The sequence below is a fragment of the Suricata suricatta genome, chromosome 3 (assembly GCF_006229205.1).
Source record: "Suricata suricatta isolate VVHF042 chromosome 3, meerkat_22Aug2017_6uvM2_HiC, whole genome shotgun sequence".
NCBI classification, from domain to species: Eukaryota; Metazoa; Chordata; class Mammalia; order Carnivora; family Herpestidae; genus Suricata; species Suricata suricatta.
This window is the reverse complement of record NC_043702.1, coordinates 147,824,219-147,842,089: the sequence shown is the minus strand read 5'-3', so window position 1 is coordinate 147,842,089 and position 17,871 is coordinate 147,824,219. Positions and strand designations below refer to the sequence as shown.

The following is a 17,871-nucleotide window of genomic DNA, read 5'->3' as shown; positions in this document are numbered from 1 at the left end:
GAGATGAGGTTTTGCATTCATCTCTCTACCGGTACTCACTTGTGCTCTACCTCCTCCCCTCTGCTTCTTCACTAACAATTCATAGTTACTCTCTGCTTTTGAAAAACTTGAAACTATACAGTCTGGTAGATCAAAAAGATTGTACCATCTGCTCAGATCATATGGGATCTTGTATGACATGCTAAGGAAGGTTAGACTTTATTTTGGAAGCTAATGTATCTCAAACTTTACAAATTATTCCTAATACTTCTTTGCTCTCCACGTCTTCAAGTGAAACTGACACCCCAGGAGGATGCTACAGATTTATCCTGTGGCTTCATATACACATGGCATACTATGACTTTCTTCTGGGGTATCTGTATCTCAATTTGAAGAGCACAACCGGAGCCATGAGAGTTTTATTATAGGAGCAAAAATACAAGGTTTCTATTTTAGAAAGAGCAGTTAGCTAAAATAATACAGATTACATTAGTGGGGGCTGGAGGCAGAGACATCAATTCACAACCTACTGCAGCAGTTCAGCCACAAGAAGTTGAGAAGACAAGCAAGGGTAGTAGCAGTAGGAGAGAAGAAGAGATGAGAAACTAAGGAAACATAAACTAAAAGGCAGAGATCTGGGATCTCCAATTTTACTAAAACAGGAAGTACAAGATTTCTTTAAGAGTTAAAGGTATTGATTTTTATTAAAAAAACGGTACCAATTTCTTTTACTAAAACAGAGAATACATGTAGAGCAGGGTTGGAGGTGGGCAGTAGTAATCTCAGCAGTGGGGGTGTTAATTTTCAGATACTTATATAAGATACCTATCTCTGGTATTGATAAGTAGTGGATATGTTTGTTACTTTAGAGCTCTGGAGAAAGGCTGACATTAACTATGATTTGAGAAATGTGACACAAGTAGATGTATTTGTTAAAAAAAAGAAAAAAGAAAAAAAGATTTACTCTTTAGTAATCTCTATGCCAAACATGGGCTTGAACTTACAACCCTGAGATCAAGCGCTGTACGCTTAACCAGCTGAGTCAGCCAGGTGCCCCAACTCAATGTCATATAGTTCTCAGTGTATAAATCTTTCACCTACTTGGTTACACTTATTCCTTGATATTTTATTGTTTTTGATGCACTTATAAATAGCATTGTTTTAAAAACTTTTTCCTGATAGTTCATTATTAGAAATGCAACTTATTTTTGTATATTTTGTGCCCTATAATTTTCCTGAATTTGTTGATCAGTTCTAACAATTTTCTGGTGGAGTCTTTAGTGTTTTCTATTTATATTATCATGTCAACTGCAAAGAGAGATCATTTTAGATCTTCCTTTCCAATTTGGATGCTTTTCTTTCCTAATTGCTCTAGCTAAAACTTCCAGTACTATGTTGAATAGGAAGGGTGAAAGTGGACATCCTTGTCTTACTCTTGATCTTAGAGGAAAAGATTCCAGAGTTTCATTGTTGAGTATGATATTAGCTGTGAGTTTGTCTTAGTGGCCTGTATTATGTTAAGGTATGTTCCTACTATACCCACTGTATTGAGAGATTTTATTATGGATAGTGAATTTTGTCAAATGCTTTTTCTGCATCTATTGAGATAACCATATGATTTTTAGCTTTCATTCTATTAAGTGGTGTATCACATTTATTGGTTTATGTATGTTTAACCATCCTTGCATCTCAGGGATGAATCCCACTTGACCATAGTGTGTGATCCTTTTAATGTACTGTTGAATTTGGTTTCCTAGTATTTTTCTGCACCTATATTCATCAGAGATATTGGCCTATAGTTTTCTTGTACTGTCCTTGTCTGGTTTGGGTACCAAGATTATGCTGGCTTCATAAAATGAGTTTGGAAGTGCTCCCTCCTCTTCAAGTTTTTTGGGAAAAGTCTGAGCAAGGATTGGTATTAATTCTTTAAATGTTTGGTGGAATTCTTCTGGTCCTGGTTTTTCTTTTAAGGGAGGTTTCTGATTACTGATCCAATAACCTTACTTGTTAATGGTCTGTTCAGATTATTTATTTCTTCATGATTCAGTCTTGGTAAGCTGCAGGTTTCTAGGAATTTCTCCCTTTCTTCTAGATATCCAATTTGTTGGCATATAATTTGTTAACGTAGTCTTTTACGATTTGTTTCATTTCTGTGTTATTCAACTAGAATGCCTCCTATTTAATTTCTGATTTTATATTTCAGTCTTGTCTCATTTCTTTTTAGTCTAGCTAGAGTATGTCAGTTTTGTGTTTTCAGAAAACACAGCTTAGTTTAGTTGGTCTTTTCTATAGTTTCTCTGGTCTCTATTTTTGCTCTGATCTTCCTATGGTTAACTTTGGGCTTAGTGTGTTCTTTTTCTAGTTCCTGAGATGTAAAGGTTGATGGAGATCTTTTCTTTGTTTATTCTTAATGTAGATTTATCTCTATAAACTCCCCTCTTAGAACTTATTTTGCTGCATCCCGTAAGTTTTGGTATGTTATATTTCCATTTTTGTTGGTTTCAAGACAGTTTTCTATTTTTCTTTTGATTTCTTCTTTCAATGGATTGCTTAGGAGTGAGTTGTTTAATTTTCATTTATTTGTGAATTTTCCAGTTTTCCTCCTGTAACTGATTTCTAGTGTCATTTCACCATGGTTGGAAAAGATAGTTTTGCTAGGACTTGTTTTGTGACCTAACTCATGACCTGTCCTGGAGAATGTTTGTGCATGCTTGAGAAGAATGTGTATTCTGCTGCTGTTGGACAGAACACTCTCTCATAGAGTTAGGTGCCTGTACTCAAAAGCATAAAGTTCAATATTTCCTTACTGATTTGTTTGGATGATCTATCCATTGTTGAAAGTGGGGTATTGAAGTCCCCTACTATTACTATGTTATTGTCTGTTTCTTTGCTCATTAAAAAAAAAATTTTTTATGAGAGAGAGAGCATGTGCACATGCGAGCAGGGAAGAGGGGTGGAAGGAGGAGAGAGAGAAAGAGAGAATCCCAAGCAGGCTCCATGCTGTCAGTGTGGAGCCTGACACAGGGCTCAACGTGGGGCTTGATCCATGACTCTGAGATCATGACCTGAACTGACTGAGCCACCCAGGCACCCCTGTTTCTCCCTTCGGGTGTTAGTATTTGCTTAATATATTTAGGTGCTCCAATGTCAAATGTATATATATATATTTATATCTTGATGGATTGACTCCTGTATCATTACATAATGGTCTTTTGTGGTCTCTTGTACAGCTTTTAAGCTAAAGTCTATTTTTTCTGATAAAAATACAGTTACTCTGCATTCTTTTGGTTTCTACTTTCATAGAATAGCTTTTTCATCTCCTCACTTTGAGCATATATGTCTTGAAATGAGTGTCTTGTAGGTAGCATATAAATTGGGTCTTCTTAAAAAATCCATTCAGCTACTTTGGACTTAAAAAAAAATTTTTTTTTAATGTTTTACTTATTTTTGATAAAGAGAGACAGAGCATGAGAGGGGGAGAGGCAGAGAGAGAGAAGGAGACACAGAACCGGAAGCAGGCTCCAGGTTCTGAGCTAGCTGTCAGCACAGAGCCTGACGCAGGGCTTGAACCCACGAACGTGAGATCTGACCTGAGCCGAAGCCGGAGGCCCAACCAACTGAGCCACCCAGGCGCCCCTACTTTGGACTTTTAATTAGAGATTTAAATCCATTTACATTGAAAGTAATTTCTGATAAGACTTACTAATGCCAATTTATTGTTTTCTGGTTCTTCTGTAGTTCCCTTGTTCCTTTCGTCCTCTCTTGCTATCTTCCTTTGTGAATTTTTCCTTTGTGAATGATTTCCCATTGTGGAAATGCTTTGATTCTGTTGTTTATTGTAGATTTTTGCTTTGTGGTTACGCCAAGGCTTACATAAAACATTTATAGATGTAACCATTTATTTCACAATGATAACTTTGATTTTATACAAAAGGTCTCTCCTTTATTCCCTCCCATGTTTCTGATGTCACAATTTAACTCTTTATATTGTATATCCATTAACAAGTTATTTAGCTAGTTATTTTGTCAATTACCTTTTAGACTTAAGTGTTTTACACACCACCAGATTACAGTATTAGAGTATTCTGAATTTGATGGTATATGTATCTTTACCAGTGTGTTTTGTATTTCATATTACTAATTTCATTTCAGCTTGAAGAATTCCTTTCAGCATTTCCTATATGGTAGATCCAGTGGTGAAGAATTCCCTCAGTTTTGTTTGGGAGACTATCTTGCTTTCGTTCCTGAAGGACATCTTTGCCACGTATTCCTGGTTGGCAGTTTTATTTTCAATATTTTGAATATATCATCCCATTTTCTTCTGACCTGCAAGGTTTCTACTGCAAAATCAGCTGATGATCTTATGGGGATTCCCTTGTATGAGAGAAAATTTTTCCTCTTTCTACTTTAAAATCGACTTTAGACAGTTTTATTATAATGTATATTGGAGATCACTTTGAACTGAAGTTTTGGGGTGAAATATTAGCTTTATGAACTTGGATGTACACTCTCTCCTTAGATTTGGGAAGTTCTCAGACATTCTTCCTTTCTTTTTTTTTAAGGTTTATTTATTTGGAGAGAGACAGAGAGAGAGGGAGAGAGAGAATCCCAAGTAGACTCCATTCTCAGTGCAGAGCCCAACATGGAGCTTGATTTCACAACCATGAAATCATGACCTAAGCTGAAACCAAGAGTCTGATGTTTGGGGCACCTAGGTGGCTCAGTCAGTTAAGCATCCGACTTCGGCCTAGGTCATGATCTCACGGTTTGTAGGGTTTGAGCCCCGTATCGGGTTCTGTGCTGACAGCTCAGCGCCTGGAGCCTGTTTCAAATTCTGTCTCTCTCTCTCTCTCTCTCTCTCTCTCTATACCTCTCTCCTACTCATTCTCTGTCTCTCTGTCTCAAAAATAAATAAACTGTAAAAAAAAAAAAAGTCTGACATTTAACTGACTGAGTGACCCCAGGTGCCTCCCCTAGATTATCTCTTTAAGTAAGCTTTCTGCCCCCTTCTCCCTCTTCTCCATCTGGGGCTCTCAATTTATTCACAAATTGTTTCTTCTAATGGCATCCCAAAGTTCACACAGTTTTTCTTTCATTCTTTTTCATTCTTTATTCTTTGCCCTCCTTGACTGGGTAATTTCAAAGGTCCTGTTTTCTATTTCACAGGTTCTTTCCTCTAAGTTGTTCTGCTGTTGATGGTCTCTGTTGCATTTTTTCTTTCATTCACTGTATTCTTCAACTACAGAATTTCTGCTTGGTTCTTTTTCATGATTTCTTTCTTTGTTGAACTTCTCATTTTGTTTATGTACTGTTTTTCTGATTTTATCAATTGTTTTTCTGTTTTCTTGTAGCTCATTGAGCTCCTTACAATAGCTCTTTTGGATTCTTTATCAGGTATATCATAGATCTCTATCTTTGTGGTCAGTTACTGGAAAATTATTGTGTTCCTTTTGTGGTGTCATGTTTCTTTGATTTTTTCACATTCCTTGAAGTTTTTCTTGTGTTGCTGTCTTCACACCTGAAGTAACAGTTACTTCCTCCAGTCTTTATGGACTGACCCCTTCAAAGTGTCTAACCTTGGACTTTTCTGCCCCAGTGGTATGCTGGAATTTCTCTGCTGGCCTCCGGACCTTCCACAGAGGTTCTCTCCTCCCTAAGTGATTGTCTAAATCTGTGTTCTCCAGGACCACAGCTGAAAGAGAGTGGAGCCAGTTCACGGACTACTTCAGGGTCCGCATCTGGGACTGAGGTCTGTATTCCCACTATGCAACATAGAACTGGGTAAGATTCCCCTGGATACTTAGTGTGTGGTGCTGGTGATAGAATCCAAGCCAAACGGGGCTACATCCAAGCTCTCAAGGGCATGGAGCGGTGTCTCAGGCTACAGCTAGGACTCGGGTTGGTATATCAGCCGCTGGTGTGTGGGCCTGTCTTCTCAAAATAGCTCTCCTTGTTCTTGAATGGCACTGGGTGCCACAGTCTCCTCTCTGGGTCTCACAGATCCCACAAAGGCACATTGTCCACCAAGAGATGCCAAGTTATTGTTGTTGAAGAAGGGATACAAGTGAAAGGTGTCTTATTCAGTCATCTGGCTTACATCATTTCCCTTCAATGTTTTTTAAAGACATATATAATGCATGGTATCTCAATCTCTTCTTCAAAAGGTTAAGAAGACAGCACAGATAGGTAGAAGATGAATTTTGTATTTTTAGGATTTTAGGATTCAATTGAGACTTTAAGTTTTGACTTTAATGTTTTTTAAAACAACAATGCTCCATCTGATCTCAGTAGGAATATAAATAAATGACTAGCTGAGCCACTAGTATACTAACTATGAAAAATAGAGGTAAAATTGGGAAAAAATAAGCAGTGTTTCTAAGCTACATTATCCAAAATTTAGCTTCTAATACAGAGAAATCAATCAACAAAATGATCAGGCTCTAATCCTACTTCTATAATTCTTTACTGTGCAATCCTATGCATGTCATTTATCTTTCAATGCAACGTTCCTGACATGGTTTCTTTCCTGCTCCATTCACTGTTTGGTAGGAGATCTTCATCAGAAATTTCTAAGCAACATAATCCACTGGTCAAATGCTGTTTAGGACTTCACTTTGAGTAATTTTTTCTTAAATAGCTCGTAACACCCTAAGGTGGTATACTCACCCCCAGATGGCTCTCACAGCAGAAATACGAACTGATGGGGGTTGTGTCTCATGAAGACCACTAACTGTTGCCTGTAGAAACTGCTGGATCAATTCAGGGGACATAGCAACCGTGAACCGACTGGCAGCCCAAAGTGCCCGGCCCAAGAGAAAAGGAGACACTGGGAGGAAGAGAGACCAATTAGGGGCTGGACAATAAAAGCTTCTGTTACTTGCCTTTCTTCCTTCCCACCTCCATCCTCAACTTGTCATAGTAACTGGATACTACATAATATACACAACTTAATTAACAAAAAAGCATGATCTTATAAGATAAAAGCAAATATACGACCTTTGGTACAGAATCATTTTCCCAGTTTCACTTTGCACTATTTGCAAAGTAGATCTTGAATATTCTTAGGCTAAAAAGACTTACCTCCCCCATTCCCATCCCTAGCTCTCATTATCCTTTCCCTGCATTACTAGTTAGTCCTCTAAGTATCTTCTCCATTGCCAGTTTTTCCTACTTTTGGACCATCATTGGAACATTATAAATTATAGCTGTCATTCTTTTTCAGTATCTATCAATAAATTCCACAGCCTACTAAATAAAGACCTTTAGTTAAGCCTTATATTCACTTCCCCCTAAGATCAATGATTAGCATTACCTATGATTTCCTTTTATGCCTTCTAAACTCAACTATACACCCCTCTCAGCAACTCACATCTTACTTTGCCATTTCTGTGCTTTGTAGATAGGCCAACACATTCACTGCTACTTACATAACCTAACTGACTTCTTGGGCTGAAAGAATCCTAACTATCTCTGTGCTGTTGTAACCCTGTCTCTAGCTTTCTTACACGTAGCATATTTTGTTGGATATTCCAGCCACCCGTGTATGGACTACAACCAACCCACTCCCCACCCCCACCTACTATAATCTCCTTGAGGACAGAGACTACACTTACTCAGCTTGTCACAGGGCTTAACTTAGTTACTTGTAAAATAAAAATGTAGTTGATGAGAATTATTGAGCAGAACCTAATACCCTATGCCATTCATATAATTATATACTAATTTATATAATACAGAGTAGCAGCTCTCAAAGTATGGCCTAGGGGGGCGCCTGGGTGGCTCAGTCGGTTAAGCCTCTGACTTTGGCCCAGGTCAGATCTCACGTTCGTGGGTTCAAGCCCTGCATCAGGCTCTGTGCTAACAGCTCAGAGCCTGGAGCCTGCGTCTGGTTCTGTGTCTCCTTCTCTCTCTGCCCCTCCCCGTCTCATGCTCTGTCACTCTCTGTATCAAAAATAAATAAAACATTAAAAAAAAATAAAAAAAACAAACAAACAAACAAAAAAAACAAAGTATGGCCTAGGGACTCTTGGGAGTCCCAAAAGTCAAAACTTTCATAGTAATACCAAGACATTATCCATCTTTTTCATTCTCATTCTTTCTTAAGTGTACAGTGGAGTTTTCCAGAGGTCACCAGATGCTGACACCACAGCTCTTATAGCTAATGAAATGTACGCTTGCAATTCCTGTATTTTAGAAACTCCTCCATTTTAATTGTTAATATGTTAAATATTGACATATAAAATTCACAGAAAAATCTTTTTTGGATCACTAATCACTTTGTTTTAAACATTTATTTATTTTTGAGAGACAGATCATGAGCAGGGGAGGGGCAGGGAGAGAGACAGAATCCAAAGCAGGCTCCAGGCTCTGAGCTGTCAGCACAAAGCCTGACGCAGGGCTTGAACCCATGAACTGTGAGATCATGACCTGAGCTGAAGTCAGATGCTCAGCTGACTGAGCCACCCAGGCGCCCCTGGATCACTAATAACTTTTAAGAGAGTAAAGGGGTCCTGATACCAAAAAGTTTTGGAATGGCTGGTGTAGAAAAGTTTTTAACTATAGGCAGGACAATTGTCCCAACTGTAAGTATTCTCAAGTCTCCATGAATTTCTGAAGGTTCTTTGCTAGGGTAAATTCCAAAAAAAAAAAAAAAAAAAAAAAAAAAATGTTGATGGGTTTGAGAAATTCAAACACTTTCATTCAACACATAATTATGAAATGTCTATTATATGCAGGGCATTAATGGATACAAACATGTATTAGACATGATTTCTATTTTCAGACACCTTATATTCTAGTATGAGAAAAAACATATCACCAGCATAAAGTAAGTACAGAGTGAAAAGGATATTCCCAATGGGTCTGAGCTCTGGATGTTCAACCACTTTAACTCTGTGACTCAGAGAATGGAAGTGATGTCATGAGGTATCTTATAACAGATTACCTATTTAGAGTCAGAGTAGAATGCTTTCAAATGGCTTTACTTACTCAAAGGGCAAGTCTACGTGTGAGAGGCAAGTGAAAGGACTGAGAATGGAGCAAACAATCCACATGCCCCATGATTTATGTACTCGGAGAAAGCAAAGATGACCTTTTGTAATGAGGGGAGTCTCTAAGGATGAGAAAAGGGCATAACATTGGCAGAAGCAATGTACTGAAGATGGCAAAGAGAAATGAGGATTCTTCATCACTGTTCTGTATTGCCAGAGAAATCAATCTAATATAGTAGAGCCTACTTTTTTGTTTTTTAAGGCAAGTAGTAACATGAATATGAAAATAGAACATTTTAATTATCTGGATACTAGCCAAGAATAAAGCTTGAGAAAACTGAGAGGAAACAAACAGGAAGAATGAGCCTGCCATAAACTGCCTGAAGGTATTTTGGACTTAATAACGACAGAACTCAAGCCAAAGTTCTCAAGGTACAGCAACCAAATTTGCATCCTATTCAAATGCCAAAAACAGCTATAAATGTGAGCACTAACCTGGAAGGAAAGTAAACAGAGTGGAAAAATGATGAATGTGGCAATATCAGTCTCTTTGTTGGTAAAGCTTGAGCCATGGTGTCTAGGCTGTATTAGAAGTTCAGATGAGTTCAAGGGTGGAAAGAATTTTCACCCAAAGGACATATATCTAAGTGAAAAATATAACTGGGCTGATGACAGGTTTAGAGATCTTTCTGAATCCTGGCATTGTGCTAACATGTACCTGAGAGGTTGAGGTCTGCAAGGATGACATTGGTCAGGAACCCATGCATGTCAAAATGGATCCTGCCATTCTTCACACTGTCAGTGATGATGGACTTCACTGAGCCAAGGGCAAGCATACACGCCTCATGTATCTTCCACCTGCAAAAAGACACCACAGCCTGGTGAAACAAACTACACTGCCAAAAAGACATCTGAAGGAAGCAGAAACATGAATGGGCATTCCAGAACAATCTGATCTAAAAGGGGCATTTATCTGCTCTTCCAATCTAAGCCTCCAGCTGAAAGCAGGGAAATTTAATGACAGATTTTTCTAATTAAAAACAAAGTAAAAGTCTTTCCCTTCAAGGATTTCTAAATCAAGGGGTAAAATAAAAGCATCTTAACCAATTATTTTAAGGTTGGGAGGAACAGCCTTAAAACACATGATTCAAAGCAAAGATCTGACTGCCTCAGATCTGATGCCCAGAGTACGACCCTAAGTTATGCATCTGCTGCTCACTCTTACCAGTGTTCTGTGCCGCTGTTTTTGGTTTGCTCAGCTTCTTGTAAGTGCCGAGTGGCTGCAGCAGCCAGGGCCGCTGCACTCTCATTCTGGAAATCAGTGGCCACAGCCTAGGGAGAGAGGGGAGGGGCTGATAAACCCATTTTAACTACAAACTGTGCAATTAAACCCATTTTAACTGCAAAATGGAAATTTAATTGCAAACTCAGTGGTTCACACTCTTACACATACATGCCAAGTCTCAAGTAAGCATATCAAAAATATCACCCCTATTAGTGCAGGGTCTTTAATGGAACTAAAGTAGTATTTCTGCAGTGCCTAGGCTTGTTAAGCTAACAAAATATAAAGCTCTCTGGCTATATTGAGCAGAGTATAAGTGAGCAATGATTAATTCAGCTTTGAATGAAGTTTATTTATGTATTCTCTAAGAGCTTGACTGGAGAAATAAAAGGCTCTACAAATTGAAACTTAGTGTGATCTTTGATAGGTGCCTTAGAAATACTGAAAATTAATGAGAAGAGCTCACTAATAATGAGAACCTGCCACCCAACAGACAGCAAGAGGCAGCTTCTTCACACAACTTGGGCCCAGAAACAATTCTAGGCTCTAGCCAGAGCCAAAGGAAACGGCAGATGTTTGTTTGGATGTTCATCTCTGAGCAATCTAATTTTTAAAAAAATGTTTGCCAACATCTGGTGTATGTTACAGATTCTGGCTTAAGAGTGAATTAAACGGAATGTTCCTGATTCAATTACCCTTACTCATTATAATGAACACTTTACCCTCTGCACAATTTTTGCATCTAATATTTATTTGTAAACCAAAACCACTAGGAATGACTTCGGAATTCTTGAGTCTCGAACTTCATTTAAGATGCTCTCCTATCCTCAAAGAAGTCTAAGATAAAGTCACTCTATTATAACACTGCTCAACTTGGGTTAGTTGTCTGGAAAGAAGAGGTCAAGTGATTGATTAGGTTATTTTGGTTCGAATATCAAGGGAGCCCACTTACAAGCAATAGGTCTTGAGCTGCAATCCTAACAGTATAGGAGAAAGTATCATCATCTTCATCTTCTACAAACTGCTGGGGGTTGGCTGTCCATACTTTAATCTGAAAGGATGATGAAGTTAGGTCTTTGTGAGGTTGCCAATCTGGTTCATATGTTCCCTTTTTTCATCCACACTCACAGAAGATTTCAACCAATGCAGGGCTTGAACTCACAACTCCGAGATCAAGTGTCACACGCTCCACCGAGTCAGCCAGGCACCCCCTTTTGTTTTTATCTTGAACAGAACTCTAGCCTCAAAGTCTTTTCTTTTTGATGTAGAGAAGCAAATCCTACACCAAGGCAAGTAACAAAAGTTACTGTTCTCTAGTAGACACTATTTTAGAATATGGCTGATTACTGGTTCTCTGCTATTTTTAAATCAGCTTTTATTTTCTGATAGATCAACTTTCTGAATATATTACATCTGATGGAATATTTAATGTGAAAATTAGTCAATTCTTGTGTTGTTGATATAAAAAAGCCATTACCTTATTTTTTTTAATGCTCCTTTCTGGTCTACTAACCCAAATTTCCAGATACCAGAGTCTTTGGTTAGTGGTACTATGGAAGCAAATGTAAAAGTATTCTCAAAGTCCAATTATCTAACATAGGAGTTAATAAAACCACAGTACCCAGAGATTTCCTAGAGGGGCTCGTAAGTGGCTCAGTCAGTTGAGCATCCGACTTTGGCTCAGATCATGATGTTATGGTTTGTGAGTTTTGAGCCCTGCATTAGGCTCCATGCTGGCAGTGCAGAGCCTACTTGGAATTCCCTCTCTCTCTCTCTCTCTCTCTCTCTGTCTCTCTCTCTGCCCCTCCCCTGCTTGCATGCACATGTGTGCTCTTTCTCAGAAATAAAACCATAAAAAAAAAAAGCTTTCTTAGAACTTCACGTGAAGTTATTCTTCTAGTATCAATTTTTAGAAATAAAACTGTTCACTTGACCTAGATCTCAACATTCAAGTTGTACTTTCCAAAAAGAAGCTGGTAACTGTCTCCCAAATATCATTTACCTGTTCCTCAGTGATTTGCATGTACAGGATTATATAGTAAATCAACTCAGGCAAGGCTTTCTTAACAGTGCTTTTGAATTTGCTATTTTCTAGAAGAGCATGGACAAACTCAAAAATGCTAAAGACGAGATTTTCAAAGCCCAGGACTTCACCTACAGGAAATACACAAGAGAAGATTTTAATGACAAGCAAACAAAAGGAAAGCATGTGTGCTGGAAATGAACTACATTATCTTGATAAATTAATGAATATTTAAAGTACTTGATAATTTTTTATTCCCAAGGGAACATAGAAGGATGCTAAGAAGTCAAAGAAAGGAACTTGGAGAATATCAAAGATTCTTTGGTTTTTTTAAGTAAAAGAATCTGAAACACTGAATATATTTTCCAGCATGCCTATTTTTGAAATACTTAAAAAATATTAAAACCGAAGTGAAAATATAATCATCTGCCACAAAGAAGAAGGCTGGATTAGGTGGCCTGTAAGATATCTCCTGCCAATCAGAAATTCTATTTTATGAGATTTATGCAAATGCCTTTGAGGAACAGATTAAAGATTTTCAATGTCTCATTTCCCCCCATCTAATATGCTGAAAGGAAATTCAATTAAAAACTTATGAGAGGGAAGCCTCTATGTTACCGCTTTTATCTGTCTCTGGCTTTTTTCCTTTCCTAAAGCCCTTTCCTCACCAGATGGTGTATCTGTTAAGATCAGATAAACTACATACCATCAGAATCCACAGGATCTTCTACTTCTTCTGTGTAATTTACTTCTGTCCTCACATAAGTATGATGAAGAGTAAAGAAATAGAATTTGGAGTCTGCTTTACATATATTCTATAAGAGAATGTTATACATTCTAACACTAAGAGTAGATACTTTGAAAAACTCATTTAAGAAAGTGGAACCATATGTATGCAAGACCTAATGCTAGATTCCTGACTACAGGTGGTAGCAAGTCCCTTAAGCTTTCTGAAAAGGATATAAAGCTGCACTCTCAGTTAGGGTGTTCCAGACAATAGGCAGAATCTGTTGCATGGAGGACACCATGTGCTTTGGGAAGTTTTTTACCAGGGCTGTCACTGCCTGAGAAATTACAGAGAAAAAAAGACCTGAGAGTTACAAGTGATATAGGAGAAAAACCAATGATTTCAGACCACTCTCTAAAACTCCAAGTATCTCGATGGTAGTAAATATTTACCTTTAGGACTTCCATCTTAAACCCACTGTCAGATGTGGGACCATCTGGTATCTGGAGGGCCTGGACAAAAGCCTCTGTGAATTGCTGTACCACAGGAAAGATCAGAACTTTGGCTGCACCCTGGTAACAAACCACAGTCAATATTGAAGCTACTTATAAATCAAGGCTTCAATGAACGTATCAAACACCAAGATTTGAAGCATCAAAAGATTTCTCTGGGCTCAGGTTCCAATCAGAAAAGTGCAGTGATAAAGTCACTGAAAATGTTACCCAAGATTTCAGTATTCCTTCTCTAACACCTGCAGTTCCTCACCATGGCCTTCTTAAAAGTTACTGTACAAGACTAACTTTTCAAAACTACTTCTGAATGACAGGGATTGGTGTTTTTCAGCTCGCTTTGTCTCACGTGAGTGGGCCATAAAAGAGTAGTGAAGTTCTCGGTGATGACTAATATGAAAAGATGCTGGATAAGGTGTTAGAAGACATAAGGCTCAAACAAAAGGAAACTAAACTATATACAAATGAAAATGTAATCACAACGTTAAAATGCAACCATTAATTAGTGTGCATTCTAGACTACTGAAATGAAATGAGTCACTGCTGTGCCTCCAATGGAAGGCATAAAGATTAAGCACGAAGTCTGTTAATGACCCAAAGGCTTCCTTACCTTTTCCAGTTCCTCCATGTTACAGATCATATGGGCACAAGTGGTAAAAATCTCCACAGCTCGGGAACGGGTTCGAATACCATACACCTGGGAAAGGTTACAGCAGAGCCCTGAGGTAAGTGTGTGTGTCTATTATTCGCATAGCTCATATCCAGGAGCTAGACTTCTTCTGTAATCCAGAGAATAAAAGCCAGCAGAATGTCAGAACTCACTGGAATTAACCTATATACGTAGGCCTCTGTGGGCTGATTTGATAAAAAATTTAGGCTCAGCACTGCTTGAAATATCAACACAGTCAACGTATTTCTTTCAAAAGACAGACCCTTGGCTGGGGGCAGAGAGGAGCAGGGAGGTGAAAACACTACCCATTGGGCACTCATAGTTTATTATGAATGAGTCACCATTTGCATATACATTAATCAAATACATAGACAGCATATGATAAGCCTCTTATGCGCAATGCAGTGACAGGCTGCTTCCACACACCTGACTGAGGTGAGCAGGCTCAGGCAGGATGCCGTAACGAGAGGACAGAGGGAGCACGAAGCCCTAGGTGCTCGGGGTGGCCGGGTGCCAGGAGGTATGAGATATGTGAAGAAACTGCAGCTTTCACTCCCTTACCAAAGGCTGGCCCTTGCAGTTACATGTGAAGGATCTAAGGTTAACCCAGATTCAGATCTCGGTCAGTTCTGGTCTTTAAGTAGGGGGATGGCTGCACATACAACCGTCTCCCACACGAGATGTGGAGGCTGGCCAGAACCTACGCAGCTCTTACTTGCTGTGCTCCTGGAGCTGAGATTGCATACCTCGGCCATAGTGAAGATCTTATACATCTCCGGGAGAATGACAGGAGCGACGAGTGGCATCTGTGTGTCTGTTACTTCTCGAGTGAATTCTACAAAGATAAAAGGAGTACTATGAAAAATATTGCTTTATAAAGATGGAAGTGGGAAAATTCTTCACATACTTCTAAGTGACAGTTCCCAAGCAGATACACTACAGGTAAGGACATAGACCTGGTGGTCTTATTCTGGGGAAATAACAATAGCCAGAGTTATTATTTGTTAGAAGGGGAAACAGAATAGCACAGAGATAAGGAAAATACGTAAGACTGAGGGGGAAAAAACATTATATAAATACCAAAAGAAAATCTATAAATGTCCTTGTAAGGGCACCTTAGGAAAATCCTGCATTTAGTCTAATTTGTGCCTGGTTATCAACATCCAGGTGCACTTTAAGGTGTCTTACTTCGGTTCCATTTTTAACACTCTCGCTTGGTGACTCGTTTTGATCCACATAACAAAACATATGCAGGCTTACTAGGCTTCAACTCCGCTCTGTGTATGTTATTTTTCCCAGTGAATGACACTTACTGACCTAGAAGTCAGAGGCCACTGCTCATTGGAACAGAAAGGATTTCTACCAAATGAATGTGGTAAAAAGCAACCTATATATAAAATGAGACTTGAAGAAGGTGAGGGTAATAAAGGTTGTGCCTTTCTCTTCACTTTCTGCACAAGGTAACGGGACAGCATGAAGGGCCCCAGGTCTTGTGTTACTAAAACGGTGAAATATAAGCCCTGGGGTTCCAGTGTTTATTCACTTTATCTGCTGCTTTTCCTATCAATTCCACATCATCACTACAGAAATGGAGCTAGTGAACTGGGGCATTTTTCAGGAGAATCTGGAACTAGAAATGCAGGTTGGCACTTTCAAGATTAATATACCCCACAAATTTTGGGCAATCTCAATCACCAGAAGTCAAATGAAGACCAGATATTCAAGAATGAGTCTTCTTCACTAGCTTGGTTCCCTCCTAAAGAATAAATTTTGAGCTTTGAATTAAATGAGTGTTCTATTTTCTTTAGAAATCCAGAGAAATTAGTCCAAACAAATGTGATGAATACATATTAATGAAAACAAATTTTATGGAAAATCTAGTTTAACTTAATCCTTCTAAAAGTGCTTAATCACATTTTGTACTCTCCTATAATCATTGCTCGTAGTCTCAATTTTATAACACGATGTAAGCTCCAGTCCAAAATAGGTTTTCTGAGGTCACTCAGCAAGTTAGAAAAGGCAGAAGACACTGGAAATATCTCAATCTCCAAACTTCTTTGAGACTCAAGAAAAAGCTGTAGCTGTGGTCTAATGTTTCAATCCTTAGCTGCTATGTTCACATGTCCTTTACACCATTAGTGTTAGTCACTTCTCATTTACAAATAGATAAGCTTAACGGAAAGCTTATTAAAGGGAGACTGGTATAATATCTTTTTTTAAAGTGTTTTTTAAATGTTATTTTTGAGACAGAGAGAGAAAGAGAGAGAAATAGAGAAATGTTATTTTGAGACAGAGAATCCAAAGAGGGCTCTAGGCTGACAGCAGAGAGCCCAATGTGGGGCTCTGCAAGATATGACTTGAGCTGAAGTCAGACGTTTAACCAACTGAGCCACCCAGGTGCTCTGAGACTGGTATAGTATCTTAAAAAACACTGAAGAGAATTAGTCACATTCTCCCACGGTCTCCTGTTCACACACCAATGTCCTGTTGTCTTCATGCATGCCTGAGTGGCTGCTGTTGGAGCATTGTCTATCCTCATTTGAAAATACATGAAGCAGCCATTTGGGAATGGAGATTGGCAGCTATCTCCATCTCATGTTTGCTGACTTGAACAAAAAACAATCCATATTTCCCGCATAGTTCTTTCCCCGTGGCTGACAGAGAAGTGATCTCACTGAACAGTGATTTCCTTAGTCAAGCACAATGATGGTTCTACAGTATCCCAACTATGACAAATGTACAACCACCTCTCTCCTCTAGGTTTTTAAAAAAGCTGAACTTTCTGTTGGAAGATTGGAGGGAAACATGCTTCTTGCTCTTGGTAGAAAACATAGTTGGTAACTGATATTCAGGCACCATGAAGTTATAAAGAATCCTGGAAGGTTAATTCCATGGAGAGGAGTATATGAAGTCACCTGAATAATGAATCATACAAGAGAAGCAAGAGAAATAATAAGCAGGGAAATGAAAATCTGAGCAAGGAACGTTTTGAATATAATGGGCAGTTCGAAAAAGGAGTGATGACGTGGGAAGAGGAGGCCTGAAACAAAAGGGGATGAAGAATTTGCTTTTGGACAGAGAACTGCTATTATTTACCATGAATAGGACATGGACTAGTAAGATTGGGACTAGATGCCAAGTTCAATAAACTGAGGGTCAAGAAAAGTAGAAATCGTATTCATAACTTGGTTAAGAATACATTTCCAGTAAGCTAGCAGGTCAGAGAGAAAGAGAGAAGATATAGGCAGACATTTCACAAGCCTGTATGAGCAGAGAGGAAATATGATTTCCAAAAGATCAACAGAAGGTGGCTAATGTCCAGGTTAGGGTTCCTTGAAGGCAAAACAGAGTAGTTATTTCATCTAGGGGGATAGGAAGCAGAGAAGAACTCACAAAGCTGGGAAACTCAGGCCATACCTATATGAAAACAGGTTCTGTGAGGGATTAATAGGTTAATCAACCTTAGACAAGTATTTTTTTATCACTTTCTTAGAACAGAAAGAAAGAAAAAAATACCAAACACTTGGTCTAAGCCGACCAAGTGAAAGTCAGAATCATATAGTTATACTGTTTTTATCTTTGTTATACCCCTATAAAAAATGCTATTTGACTATTCTTAACTTTGCCTTGGTTGAACTAAGTGAAAATGAGTATAATGATAATGCTCATAATGGCTAAAATTTACAGAGTG

The 17,871-nt window shown here is 38.5% G+C and overlaps 1 protein-coding gene across 4 annotated transcripts in view; it reads right to left on the bottom strand.

Moving 5' to 3' along the window:
- The window catches only part of IPO9 (importin 9), a 50,431-nt gene that overhangs the window by 10,144 nt on the left and 22,416 nt on the right, over positions 1–17,871 (bottom strand). For 3 of the 4 annotated variants that reach the window (XM_029935452.1, XM_029935453.1, XM_029935454.1), the window contains exons 5-14: positions 14,927–15,015; positions 14,121–14,207; positions 13,454–13,573; positions 13,238–13,338; positions 12,981–13,039; positions 12,254–12,405; positions 11,204–11,302; positions 10,195–10,301; positions 9,688–9,827; positions 6,646–6,805 (exon numbers count right to left, since the gene is read on the bottom strand). In XM_029935452.1, the coding sequence (XP_029791312.1) occupies positions 6,646–6,805; positions 9,688–9,827; positions 10,195–10,301; positions 11,204–11,302; positions 12,254–12,405; positions 12,981–13,039; positions 13,238–13,338; positions 13,454–13,573; positions 14,121–14,207; positions 14,927–15,015 (1,114 nt within the window). The remainder of the gene's footprint in view (positions 1–6,645; positions 6,806–9,687; positions 9,828–10,194; positions 10,302–11,203; positions 11,303–12,253; positions 12,406–12,980; positions 13,040–13,237; positions 13,339–13,453; positions 13,574–14,120; positions 14,208–14,926; positions 15,016–17,871) is intronic. The other variant, XM_029935455.1, reaches the window with a different exon arrangement.